This window comes from Lycorma delicatula, chromosome 4 (genome assembly GCF_047948215.1).
Source record: "Lycorma delicatula isolate Av1 chromosome 4, ASM4794821v1, whole genome shotgun sequence".
Classification (NCBI taxonomy): domain Eukaryota; kingdom Metazoa; phylum Arthropoda; class Insecta; order Hemiptera; family Fulgoridae; genus Lycorma; species Lycorma delicatula.
Genome location: NC_134458.1, coordinates 31806649 through 31821673, shown reverse-complemented (window position 1 = coordinate 31821673; position 15025 = coordinate 31806649). Strand labels below are relative to the sequence as shown.

The window sequence follows — 15025 nt, the reverse complement described above, 5'->3', positions numbered from 1 at the left end:
AACTGAAAGTGCTCCTTGAATTGAAGCCTCTCATCGAGGATTATACCCGATACTTCTGAACGGTGAAATATCTAATTGGAAGGCCGTCCATCACGACCCGCGGGTGACGGGTCGCGGCCAGACGACCTTTAAGAAACATCATAGTGGTTTTCCCTGTCCTGAAAACCATCTTATGCTGAAAACTTCACAACCTTAGTACCTTACATGCCTGAGTCGCTCTGAATTCTATCTCATCCCGCGAGTTTTCCTCCATCAGCAACAACCCATCGTCGGCATAAGCCACGATGTGGTAGCCACTGCGCATCCTCAGCCGTATTAGAGTCGAATTCAACAATCCAGACGAGGAGATCTAGAACACTGCCCTGCGGACAACCTTTTGACAGGGTCTTTCCTACTTTCGAACCGCCGTCACGAAGAACAACGGATATATTGCTGAAATAGCTTGAGAGAGTCTCAATATCATTTTGCGTAAACCCTGCTTCTTCAACTGAAACAAGACAGAGGGCCACCACAAGTTATTGAAGGCCCCGGATATATCCAAAAAGACGCTAAGTACATATTTGCACTCGTTGGTCGTATGCATTACCCTTAGAATGGCGTCCTCTGTACCCTTTCCAGGGCGAAAACCACATTGGTTATCTATTAGCGAACGACTTGAAGTCAACCTATTATTAATGCGGAGGTACAAGACCTTCTCGAAAACCTTACTTACAACAGGCAAGAGCGTCAGAGGCCGGTAAGAAGGATTTACAGGGGAGTCTTTGTCGCCACCTTTGAAGAGCAGTTTCAACTCGCCACGTTTCCAACACGCTGAAAAATATCCAGCAAAAAACATCCTATTAAACTCCCTAGTCAGGGGACCAAGAATCACTGACAACGTGCGAACAAGGAATTTGACTGTGATACAATCGTATCCCGGATCTTTTTTTCTAGCCAGGCTATTAATTACTTGGCGGACTTCCGCCATAGTAATCTCAGCAAAAACCTACGACTTCCCTTCGGACACATCACCAACCTCTGTATCATCTGCAAGCAGATCGTTCATCATAAGATTGAGGACACGATCTTCATCTATTACTCTCTCTCTCTGGCCTCTCTCTGGCTCTCTCGACCCAGGATGGAGTCCTGGGTCGAGAGAGCCGACAGAAGAATGCCTTTTTTCTTCTTGTGCCCAAGAACTCTATAAACGACTTCCCATGGGTCCTTATTTCCCTGCTTTTCTACAAAAGAGCGCTAGGAATCACGCTTAGGAAACCTAACCTAATGAAAATACTCGGACTTTTTCCGACGATAGTCCGCACGCCTTTCAGGATCACCCTCACGTTGTGCGGCTCTCCTGAGCCGGCCCAAAGTCCGCTTCATCGCGGTTAAGTCCTGAGTCCACCATCCAGCTATTCTCTCCTGACCCGTACCTCTGGAAATTGAATGATCAGCGGCTTCAACTACCGCAGGAGAAAAATTCTCTGCTAAGTTTTCTAACGGAATCTCGTCCAGTCTTTGAGCAAAAACCTGAAGCCTGGCCGCAAGAATATTAGAAAACTTGGGCCAATCAGCCCACCTGTGCAGAAATGCCTTTGTTGAACAGGGACCTACCGCTTATAGACATCGCGCAGCCAACCTACCAAATCAGACACTATTAGTCGATGATCTTTCGCACAATCATCGACTACAGATCAGTTCTGAATCCTACCAAGGATGTCCATGCCAATGGTAACATCGATGTTGGTATTACGGAAGGCCTCCGTCCTTCGACCGCTCCGGCGAAAGTAGACAATTCGCCGGCAACATTGAAGACATCAAAATTATGCTGCGTGATGAAACCTTCGATCAGTTCGCCGCCATCATCCGTGATCCCACTGCCTAAGAGGCAATTTTGCATTCGCATCAGCCCTTATCAGAATCGGACAACCAGCATTTTCTTCCTTGTGTTGGAGTTCTGTTCTCTATGGGTTGGAACGCCGCAATGTTCCCGTAGTCCTGCAGGTCGTGGTACGTGACAATTTGTTAACCTTACGGTACTTTTTAAGGAAACCCAACTAGTTGTGGAAACCTCCGTCACCAGGGAAAGCCCGCAGGGTTCCGTTCTTGGTCCCTTGCTGTAACATCTCGTATTCGACGGGTTTCTGGGACTGACATTCCCAGAAGAGGTCCCAAGCTTTCACCAATGATTGTCTACTTTTGTTCGAGGTAATTCACGACTACAGCTAGAAGTCCAGGCGCAGAGAGCTGGATGAACGTGCAAAATTTAAAGATTTCTGTGCTTAAGACGAAGTTTATGCTTCTCAAGGGTGCAGACAAATTATTGAATGGGACAAATTATTATTGGGAGTTACAGTCGTAACTCCCATATTAAGTATAAAGACTGTGTAATCAACCGAGTTAGAGTTCATAAGTACGTAAGTGTTTTGTTGATGAGAAGTTGCTGTTTAGCAACCACATTAGGGAAGTAGTGGCGGACGCCGTCTTTGTGATGCAAAAGCTTAGTAGGATTGCACGGGATTACGGGCTGTCGGGCCGTCATTTGTACATGGTGTACCGAGGTGTTTTCGAAAGTATGACCTCTTATGCTTCTTCCGTTTGGACACATAGGTTGGAAAGAAATCGAGCACTTATTCAAAATTTAAGGAATGCTCAGCGCAGAGCCTTAATCGTATGCATTGGTGTGTTTAAAACAGTCTCCTACGAGACTACAACCGTATTCGGAAAGGCTCTCCCAATCGATTTAGTAGTGAAAGTTCGGGCATCCATGTAAAAGTTGCATAGATTTAGGGAGCCGAGACATTTGGGATCCAGTTTCACGCCGGGCCAGTCCGGAGCGGAACGGTGATCGTAATGCACCGGTTCTAAATTTAGAACAGTTGCTGCTGCCCTTCTCCCGCCTGCAGAGGAGACTTTGCAGCCTCGCGATGGAAGCATCGCAGCAAGAATGGCACGCCACAACTAAGGGAAGGTCCTTGTATAGATTATACAGAATCTGGGGGAATGGTTTGCGTCTTTAAGGGCAACGGGAACCCGAGTGCTCTACCCACGCGAATTTGAACCGATATTTGTTTCTGTTCCACTTGGCAGCTGATGAGCTGTGCGTCTACGGGGGGGGGGGGGGGGTCCACTCGAACGAACACATGATGTTCGACTGCCCGGTTCTTGGGGGAGCCTGACTCAGGCCACCCTGGAACTTAGAGGTCAAGCCAAAAATTTCCACTCAAGCCGCGAGTTAATGTGACTTGAGCCGCATTGTCGGATCGTGTGGGAGTTCCTTGATGCCGTCCCTTTGTTCAGCCGGCATCAGTAGTTTAAGGGATATAAGTCTATTACCGCTTGGAATATATCGAGAGTAGGAAGCTACTCTCGAGAAATGGTTGGCCATCGGCCAAATATAGCTGTAAGCGCTATAATATGGTGGACATGTACTTGTTGGCATTCAGCGTCCTAGGTGTGGCAGCAAATTGCTGTCCTTGTCGGAATAAATTTTTAATTTTTTGACGAGTCATATTTTAGAATGTAGACGGGGTGCGCCTACCCATTTTAGTAATATGACAAGTGAGCGGTGTGACACACAAGCGTGTGGTAGAAGGCATCACCCTTATTCCGCTTACGCAGTTAGCTAAGCTCTAGGAGCTAATTTGGATATTGGTCGCTAAACCGTTCTGAGGCAAAGTAGCCGTTTGTGCCATGGTCATTCGGTCTTATACTCTAGGGCGACCGAATGGGGGGGGGGGGGGAATAAATACCAGACAGACCAATCACCCTTCCCTGTCTGAATTCCTGTTTGAGCGTAGCCTCGTTCAATTCGGTGTTCTCTTCCCTCATCAGAGTCAGAACATCCTCATCAGAGAGGCTGCGGTTAATGTCATATACTATGACACGGAGCCTACGCCTGCGTTAGGGTCCACCTTGCCTTCAAGTTTCCTAACCGCTGGAGAGTTCTGGATGACTTGCGTAGTCTCCTTGTTATCTGCAACCACTACCATCCCCTTGCTGATCTCTTTTTTGCCTCTAATCTTTAGGCCCTTTCGGCTGTCACGAAGGACTGCCTGAAAGCCCTTAAGATCGAAACTTGATTTGCTGGAGCCCTCTGGCTTGTTTACGAAAAACAGTTTTGGCTTCTTGGTCTGGCTACCTTCGCGTTTGCCATGGACTACCTCTGTATAGCGCCTGGGCTGTGCTGGGGCCGGAACTGCTTTTTGAAGCAGCTTGGGCTTGAAGACCAGGGTCTCGTACCCTTTTGCCATAGCAGAAAGGACTTCTTTTATCTTAGCCAAGCGTAGAAGAATAGTCTTCCTCGCACCTGAACTCACGCTGCCGAGAGCTTTAAAAATTCTACCAAATAGTCCACGCCGCCCTGGACCGCTTTGACCAGCGGAGCAGAACTGCCAGGTCTACCCTTCGCTTTCTTGAAAGCCTCTACGAACGGTTTGGTTCAACCCGGGTGTACGTCCCTACTTCCATTTCCGAAAGCTCATCCTCTGAAGTCGAGGAGGTCGAAGATAAAGGCTCCGGTCCCCTCATCCGCCTGGACTTCTTAGTTACCTCCTGGACTTCTTAATTACCTCCTGGAATCCTACGTCTGCAATGGCTGGGGTTTCCCTAACCTGCCTGCTCATAGAACTAAATGACACTCGCTGTCTTTCTCCTGCCCGATAATTTGGCAAGCCACTGGTGTGACAACTACCCGCAGCGAGCCATGGGCAGCCGGAGACATGGAATATTCTCCTGTCGCTCTTTGCACCTCTTCTCCGCTGCTGAATCGTTGGCTTGAAGTACGGATACTAGCACGCAATCGCAGATTACGGGTCTCGTTCTTAAAAGAACGCAAGCAGGACTAAGGGATGCTCTTTTACTTGTAACAGGGGCTTACGACCAGAAGTCGTTGCCACCTTATCCCCGCGTTAAGGCGGGTGCCCGAAAAAATGTTGCGCCTTGAACCGCATGAATAATTTGAAATAATGAGTCTAAGATACATTGACGCTGCCGTTGCAGCCTTGGTACAGTAAAAACTCGGAACTGGGGAAGATGCTCACCTGACCAACAGCTCAAAATAGCACTGAAAAGATTCAGAACACACAACGTAATCTCAGTTCGCATCAAAAGACACTACTATTTTAGTGCATTTTGGTAGTGTTGGTGGATTTTTGTCGTGCATCTCTTCATAAATTGATCCATTCTGTCATAGCATTAACTATTTTTAGCCATAAATGTGAGGACATATTTTAATCCTTGCTATGCAGTTTTAGTATGTAAGAAAATATTATCGAATTCATCACGGTCAATTTTAATTTTCAATTGTGTTTCATTTATTATTAATAAAAAAAAATATATATTTATTTTGTAACTAATAAAAGTAGCGTCGTTAATTTAGTATTTCTAAAAGAAGTTGCTTTAATTTCTGGGAGAATTAATGAAAAACAAAAATTGCAGAAAATTGTGAAATGTGTAAAATAATAAAAACTTTGTTTGTTAAAAATAAAAGTGGTGTAACAATACTGATAAGCACTTTTACTAACTAAAGAAACTTTAAAAAAATTGAAATTTTTTTTTGTTTGGTTAATTGAGAATGAGAAATACAATACCATTTCGGAGTTTTAATTTAAATATTATATAGTTATGAAATTCCTGAATTATAATTTTTCATCGAGGTTATTTACAATCGATCAAATACTTCAAAATAATTTACTGCTTTTATTCTATTGTTAACTTATTTTATTAGGTTAAAACACGCGTGTTATACTAGCCGACTTAGTAAATCTTTATTATACTTTATTATATTTTGTAGAATAATACTAAGAGATATGTGTAAGTAAAATTCATCTATTTTTTTAAATATCTTTAACGAAAATGTTCTAAAACGTCTTTGAATTATCGGGGTTGTGCTCATAAATGTTCTTTGTAATATTATTTACATTCTATACATATATTATATTTCTCTGTAAAAAAGTAATTTTATTAAATTGATTTTCAAAACATTTGCAATGTTAAAATATTATCAAAAATGGTATGTTCCACAATATAAATTTATTGTCAGATTAAATATTTTTATTTAATAATGTATATATTTACCCTCATGTGTATGCAGACTCCCATCCTTGGAAGTATGTACTTTCTACAAAGAAGTAAATAGTAAAATCATGATTTTACTGTCTCCTTCTTTGTAGAAAGTATCCTATCTATCAGTTTCTGTCTGAATGAAAGGAACTTGTTATGCTTCCATTACCGTTTTTCGTTAATTACCGACCGATTTAAAAGATCGTCCCACCTATTTATTTAAAAATAAATGAAATGTTTCCTTTCAAAAAAACAATATCACTCTATCAACGACGTTTTAATAATACTAATTAGGTAAATTTAAATTTTCTTCATACGTGTTTAACAAAGATGGACCACTGAATGTGAAAATAGTAGGAGAAAAGATATGGAGGTAGAAGAATTTTGTTATTTGGGTAGAATTACTAAAGATGGATGAAGTACGAGCGATATAATATGCCGAATAGCACAGGCGAAACGAGCCTTCAGTCAGAAATATAATTTGTTTACATCAAAAATTAATTTTAATGTCAGGAAAAGATTTTTGAAAGTATATGTTTGGAGCGTCGCTTTATATGGAAATGAAACTTGGACGATCACTCCGATCGTCCAAGTTTCATTAACATTCATTTCATTTCCTTCTCAGGTACTCCACCTGAGAAGAAAAGATTAGAAGCTTTTGAAATGCAGTACTATAGGAGAATGTTGAAAATCAGATGGGTGGATAAAGTGACAAATGAAGAGGTGTTGTGGCAAATAGATGAAGAAAGAAGCATTTGGAAAAATATAGCTAAAAGAAGAGACAGACTTATAGGCCACATATTAAGGTATCCTGGAAAAGTCGCTTTAATATTGGAGGGACAGGTAGAAGGAAAAAATTGTGTAGGCTGGCCACGTTTGGAATATGTAAAACAAATTGTTACGGATGTAGGATGTAGGGGGTATACCGAAATAAAACTACTAGCACTAGGTAGGGAGTCTTGGAGAGCTGCATCAAACCAGTCAAATGACTGAAGACAAAAAAAAACCTGTTTAATGTTTACTTAAATAAATATCCAAATATTTAACACTAATGTTTTGTTTTAACAAATTATCTTATTTTTAACCAAATTATTTTCATATTATTATTTCATATTGTTATTATTTTTATTTATTAATATGAACTGTAATCGCTTCTCTTTTTTGTTCATTAATATTTTATTTCGTCATGCTGCTCTGATCAAGGATTTACCATGATTCCCCTCGATCCACCTGGTCCAAGGTGGTTTCTTTTTTTATCTCTAGAGTAGCATACATACCTGTTTCTGACATGATCTGTATAATGTAATATTATGTGCCGATCAAAATAAAGATTTATTTATCCATCTATCTAAGGAAATTCCTAACCGATTCAAAGTACAGTTATCTCAAAACGGGATTTTCTTAGTTTTAGTGGTGCCTGATTTCTCAAAAAATATAGTTTGTGCTGACTATTATTTAATTCGTGTAATAGACATTACGGATAGCTGAAATGTATTCTTATTTTTAGCTAGAAGATCATCTAAAAATAAATTACAAAATGTTAAATCTAGAGGAGATTATTATAGATGTGTCTTTATTCAGTGTTATTAGAATTTGTAATGTTTTATATGAAGTTATATGTTTTTTAATTAAGAAAGTAGTGATGTAAAAACTTGTGAAGTAAAGATCAATTATATAATGATATTTTTATATTCTCAGCTATTTTTAAATGTTTTAATTATTTTCAGCTACCTATTGAATACTTATGTAGTTACAGCCAGCACATATTTGAATATATATCATTAATAGGCCAATCAAATTGTAAAAAATTGTAATTGTAAAACATTTTGTTTTTTTTTAAACAATAAAAACTGTTTTTCGCCAACTTTGGACGCCATTTTGAAAATGATACAGAAAAATTGAAGGGTGGAAAAGTAGTTATTCAATTCTAAGGAATTTTTCCTGTTTTTTACATGTCTTACCTAACGGAAGTTAATTTTGTCACGTAAAAATCTAATCTTATTAGTCTACAACTGCTGAGCCAGATGCTTGCTGGTTATATACTACGCTGTTTTGCAGTAGATACCGTACAGGATTGTAGAGTTTTATAAATATGCTAGGTGCTTTTATATCTTTCAGGGTATCTCATACTCCATATTTATCTTTGAATAAAATGTATTCTATTTCATTCATACTAAGTATTGTTGCTGATAAAGATAGATATCAATGACCGATATCAGTAATATTGGAAGAGTGATATTTGAGGTAGCATTTTTTTTTATAAATTGGCTGTTTGATATAGAGATTGAATCAGTTCTAGTTTTTGAATGTTTTTGTAATGTTTGTTACAAAACCTGTTCGGGGTATTTTGTTTATTCTATCCATTACAGAATGTTTTTTTTGATTATGTGGTGTGAAATCATGAATCGAAGAAATTGTTTTTGCAGTGGAATTTTGGATTTATTTTGACAGTAAAGTACAGTACATAATAATGTGTGATCAACATTAAATTACCTGTATTAAGAAATATAATGCAGTAATACTGTAATAAGAATTAGCACCAACTTGATCTGTTTAAAAATTTCCGTATTAAGTACATCCGGTTTACAGAAAGAACAAAAATTCAGTACATTGAAAACAAAATCTTAAGTGCTAAGTATTCTCATTAGAGTACATATAAAGAATACAGAAATAGTTACGTATTAAAATTTATCACATTTTAACAGACAATAAAAAATTTACTTTCATATTGTTCAACTTTTCTGAAAAAGTCATGCAATTTAACTGCCTTACAATTTTAAATGATTATTAACAAAATTAGCACAGTCATCCAGGATGTGTTGTAATGCACTACCCTTGATTTCTTCTTGCATAAAAAATTGTTGCAGTCCACTGATGAATTTCTTACTGATAAATTTCTAACTCAGGTTCAATGTCATCATCATCACTTTCTTCAACAATTAGTGTATTTTCATTTTTGGATTTAATCTGTTCAATTATTGTGGCCTCACATTCCTTTTCTTCATAACAATCAAGTTTTTTCATCGATACGAGAGAACTTACCATTGTTTGTAACAAATTGCAACTCCATAGGTTGATTTTCAACCTTGGTTTCATCTGGCGTTTTAGAATCAGAAATCTTAAAACCACAGTGCACAAAGCAGTTATTAATTTTACTGCTGCTTATTTGTAGCCACCTATCAGCAGCAGACTGTATAGCTTGTAGAATGCTCATTTTTGTGCTTATTTCTTTGGCCATGAGTGCGATTAAAAAAATGTTTGCAATTTTTTCAAAAATGTGCCTAATCTTCCAGGATGCAATGATTTTAAATTCTTTATGATACCTATATCAAGTGGCAGTATCAAACCCATATTTTCCAGGAGAAACTGTAATTGAATGTTTCATAAACAGTTTAAATTTGGATGTGGTGAACAGTTATCAATGATCAGAAGAATGTTTAATTTAGTGTCCCATTTCTTAAGCCATTTTGTAAAAATTGTGCTAGTCATCCATCATTTTTATTGGAAAAATATTCAGCTGGTAACCTTTCAATTTGAAGTCCTTTGAAGCAACATGGTTCTGCTGACTTTCCTATAACTAACAGCTTTTTTCTTGTCATTCTTGATGTATTTGTGCAACACAATACTGTCAGATGATCTGTTGCTTTTTCAATCCTGAAAGTATTGCATGTTTTTAAGTCAGTGACCCATCTGGCATGGCTCTATAATAAAGCTCAGTTTTATCAGTGTTGTAAATGTCATCTGCTGAATATTTTTCAAGAAATCTAGGCAGTTTTTTTTAACTTCCAATCTCCAGCACTTTCTGCATCTGCACTGTCCTTTTAGCCGAGCACTCTTTTAAATTTAATGTCTTGTCTATGCTTCCAATCAGTCGGCCACCAATACGTAGCTCTTAAGTCATCATGATTTAATTTCTGAGCTAATTCATTCGCTTTACTTTGAAGCATTGGACCAGTGGTTGGTACACCTCATCCTGTTTTGACTGCAAACCACTCATTAAATGCTTCCTTAGCTTCTGAATCCTAACCTTCCCACTTTTATTTCTGACATGTATCTGGATCTCTTCTTTTATAGCCCATTCTTCTCACTGTATTTTGTCTGTACTTTTTAGTAGGTGTGCAATTGTTGATTTTGGTACTCCAGTAATCTCTGCCAGCTATGTTGACTGGTGTTTGGCAGTTAATTTTTTTATTTCTTTTAGTAAAGAAACTTTTTCAGCTAATGTCAGATCTTTTTGTGGAATATTCAGTCACAGTAACAAAACAGACATAAGTAAAAAAACATTTAAAAAAAAATAAAAATACATATGTACACAAAACTTAATGAACAGTTCCACCTGCTCTACAATGCACTACAAAAGAGTATGAAAACAGCACGCACACTAAAAATGTAAATAGCACTAAAAATAGTAAAATTGCTTTACTCCTTAAATATAATGGTGATAATGAATATGATACAGACAAAAAAAATGCTAGTAAGCATTTGTTAGTAAGGAACAGGTCATGATGACTCAACCTGCCACAGCTCACGTGTTTTTGTTAGTCAATTTCTCATCATTCTCTCTCGACATTCCACTCTCTCCATCTCACTGGCAACAAACTTATGATTCCAAATAACCTCTACCTAAAAATATTCGCAAAATTTGTTCAGGTAAGAGATTTTTGGTCATAAGTCCTACAGTTTGGACTCGTTACCAAATGATTACCATCTTAATACCAAGATGAAGGATTGGCTGATTGCCCAGCAATATATTATATAGATTATAACGTGCATATTTTGCCTACACCTACTGCTTGTAACAGATCACAATGTATATTTGAACGAATCAGATTTGGCACACTTTTCAAACATATTCATACTATTTATCTTCCTAATTAACCATTTGTGGTTTAAAATATTTAATTAATAAGACAATTTAACATTTTATAAATTTTGGTTTGATTTTTCTTGTAAGTAATCATTTTGTGTAGATGTTGGTTTGGTACTCTCTCTACATGCATGTTCATGCACTTGTGTGAATGTGTATGTGTTTGTGCACTTGCATATAATATACTCACATTTATATATGTGATTAAATTTCATGTTACAGATCCTGTAACATAATAATAGTTTTTCTTTCTATTTTTCAGGCAGAAAACTATATGGAATATGTGATAGAAGCTCATGATACTGATGATATGAGGTCTTGGTTAGCGACCGTTAAGTACTGCATGAGGTCAACTCAGTCTGAAAACTGGGGCGACAATTCAGATACAAGGTACGAGAGCCGTTCAAGGTCGAGATTTCGAATTCGCCCCAAGTACTGTAGGTAATGAGGCTGAGGAAGTAGTCCTTTGCTGTAAATTAAATTATCAAATTATCGTCCCTTTCCAATATTTGGTGGAAAATTTATTATTTTTTGTGAATTAACTAGCTGCCTGGGCCGGCTCTGCTGGCCTGGCAGCTAGCCCTTCGGGGTGGGAAAGGGTTATATTTTTATTTTTAAAGTCAACTGGGCTAGCTTCGCTGTCCCGCCAGTAGTCTTTTCATGGAGTAAATGATTTACTTATTGAAGGAAACATTTAAACCACAATTTCTGTAAGATTTTTTTATTAATATTCTATTCATTAGCTATGAATATAATCAAATTAATTAAAACTTATTTTGACTTATATACATGTTACCAGTGACACCATGTGGATGTTGGGTTAATGTTGCTGAGCAATAAAAACAAAGTAAATTACAATTTAGTAAAATCAAGTAAAATATATTACAATACATTAAAATAAAAAAAAAAATAAAACGATTATTATCCCACATAGCCAATTAGGTGGTTTGTAAACTATGTTGATTGTCTGGTGATTCTCAACTTGAATGAATTAATTTCTTGATGAACCAACTCTTGAGTATGCCACATATAATTGACCATAACAACTATTTTTCAACAGTAATCGAGCCGTGTTTAGGGATTGTCCTTGTGATTTGTGATGGTCATTGTCTTAAAGAGAATTGCAAATGTTTAAATTGAAATGGAAGATTGGTTGAAATTATTAGAATCCTTGGTATGAAATCATCTCCTATATTTTTTTCATTAAGAAATGTTGCTTCTGTGATATTTCTTGATACATTTTTTATATATAGCGAATACCATTGCAAAGTTTCAGTGGGTTCAGATTCCACAAGAGCATAACAGTAATTGCTATCTTTAGCTCCAGGTGATGTGGTGGCATTCTGTTGATGTTGATGGAATTCACAAACTCTATTGGATACAAAACTGACTCATCTTGCTCCATTACAGTATCTGTAGAAAGAAAAATCTTTAATGGTTCCGGAATGAGTTACGTAATATTAGAATTTATAATGTTAACGTCTTCATTGTAAGGTGCCAAAATTGCCCTTTCTCGAAGCCAGTGATGTTTTCTGTAGTTTTCAGCGAAATTTGGGAAGACCCTTTCAATTAATTTATTTGATGATGGTACACAAACACAAAAATTATTGGGAAAGGTGATAGGATTTTTATCAAATGGATGAATTCCATTTCCAATTCTTAGTAGTTCATCGGCAAATTGTTTAGCCTTGCAGTTGTTTGAAAGATGAACTCGCATGTTAGGTGTAAGTGATAGTACCATAACTTCTCTCCGAAGACGTGAACTCTTTAGACACATGTCAATTTCATAGGCTGCTGTTGATTTTGGTATAACAGGAAGGGTTTGTTGGAAATCTGCAAGTAATAATACTCTCCCTCCAAACAGAGATATGTTATTTTGAAAAACCTGTAATGTTTTGTTACGTGCTTGTAAAGCTTTCCGATGAGACATTGTGCATTCATCCTAAACAATGAGACTGCATTCTTTCAATAATTTTGCTCTTCCTGATGATTTAGAAATATTGCATGTTACTTTTTCTATGTGGCCAATATCATGTGGACTTTGGGATTGGCATCTCCACGGCTCTAGCCTCTGCAGCTTTTCTTCACACTACAGCCAGAGCTGCAGAACACTCCACACTATACACATACGCTACACCATGAACACTACACAAATTACAACATATATCCTAACAACTACACAACAACATCCTACACTGTTTTCTCTTACAGTTACATTCGGTATGTTGCAACATCTTATGAAATGCAACCGTAACCCAAGGTGGGAACTATTGTGTCGATGGGTGAATGGCTGTTCGTAGTGTCTTGAACGATGTCCTCTGGGCACCAGGGTAAACCCAGTTGTATTTAGCTCTAGCTCCAGTACGCGTGCACTCTGCTGGAGTGGTCCGTTATATCACCAGTACTTGTGGGACCAAAATTTCTAGTCCACAAAATAATATTATGATGGTTGGTGGTCCATCTGATAAAACCACCAATATTAGTCATGTGAAAAGATCTCACTTGGCATTGTCTGATGAGGATAAAAACTGTATTGAAGAAAATACTTTGAATGGTGATGCATCCCATCCACTATATAGAAACTGTATGATCTATCATTCATCAGAACAATCAGGAAGGAGGCTTCTTTCAAAAGGTCTCTCCCTCCCTGATAAATAAAGTGATGATAGGTTCCCCAAAAAACGTCTGGAAGTTAAGAGATGGATCAATATTGGTTGAGATGTTAAGTAATGAACAGAGCCGATCTCTCTTACGCCTTTCCAATATGGGTAATATAAACATTAAGGCGGCATGCCATAAATTTTTAAGTACTAGCCGAGGAGTAATCTTTTGCTGGGAACTTCTGGAGATAGATGTTAATGAAATAGCTAGTGAGTTTTGTACTCAGGAAGTAGTGGAGGTGAAGTGAATAATGAAAAGGCAAAGTGGTGAGGAAGAACGTATACCTTCCCTTATCTTGACATTTAACCTTCCGTTACCTCCAGAGAAGGTAAATGTAGGTTATCTGTCGGTTCAAGTACGACCATTCATATCCAATCCTTGACAATGCTTCAAATGCCAGGGGTATGGACACACTACGTCTCGCTCAAAAACAGAGATCTGTGCTCGATGTGCTAAGAAAGGCCACAGTGACACTAACTGCTAAGAAAACAATAAATGTGTGAACTGCAGTGGATCACATAGAGCTCACTTCCGGGATTGTCCAACTTTTAAAGAAGAGAATGCAATTCTCAGAATCTGTATGAAGCAGAAACTATCCTTTCCAGCGGCATGAAGAGAATATAGAAAATTAATCAACTCTCATAACTTAGTTAAACTAAATATCTCTTTCACCACCAGGACATCTAGCAAAGCCCCTTTAAATGCAGGTAACCAACAATGCGAATCCTGCAGTGAGTTGAAGAAGCTTGTGCAGATGCTATCTGATTAAGTTTCTTTACTGACAGCTACTATATTAGAACTTACTAAAATGAATAAAAAATCGATAGTTGCAGCCAGTGAAATCAACAGTTCGATTCATATGAAAGATCCGGTCCCTAAAGTTTTACCTTTGGACAGGAGTAAATACAGCTGATGGTAAGCCACCAATTAAACTCCCTGTTAAGGGAACCCACACAACCACCTCTTCTGGAATGTCATCTTCGACTCCCGTTCTTCCAAATCTCCTCCTCTATCACCTTGTATACTGGAGGATATGGTTGAGGAACCACCTGAGCTGAGGACATTGGAATTCTTTAAAATTAAAAATACAAAAAAGAAAAACCAGATAACGTAGAACTAATTTTCCATTTATTTATCTGTATTTCTTTATTTAACTACCTTTATGAACATTATTCAGTGGAACGTTAGAGCTCTTCGGTCCCGCATTGAAGATATTAGTGTATTGGAGCACGCATATGATCCACTAATCATGTGCTTCCAAGAAACACGTCTTCTACAACAAAATCCAATAACACTCAGAGGGTATTTCTGTGAGAGATACAACTGTCTAGTATGTAACAGTTATTAAACCACTTTTGCTTTAATAATAGCTCTGACCACATGTGTGACCAGCACACACAGCTGGATGAATTGAAGATATTAGTGTATTGGAGCACGCACATGATCCACTAATCA

At 37.8% G+C, this 15025-nt stretch overlaps 1 protein-coding gene across 4 annotated transcripts in view; it reads left to right on the top strand.

Annotated features, from left to right (window-relative positions):
• Nucleotides 1-15025, top strand: part of Lnk (SH2B adapter-like protein Lnk) — a 174623-nt gene that overhangs the window by 98545 nt on the left and 61053 nt on the right. For 2 of the 4 annotated variants that reach the window (XM_075362603.1, XM_075362602.1), the window contains exon 3: nt 11172-11299. In XM_075362603.1, the coding sequence (XP_075218718.1) occupies nt 11172-11299 (128 nt within the window). Of the gene's footprint in view, nt 1-11171; nt 11351-15025 lie in introns of all 4 variants that reach the window. The other 2 variants (XM_075362601.1, XM_075362600.1) reach the window with 1 other exon arrangement.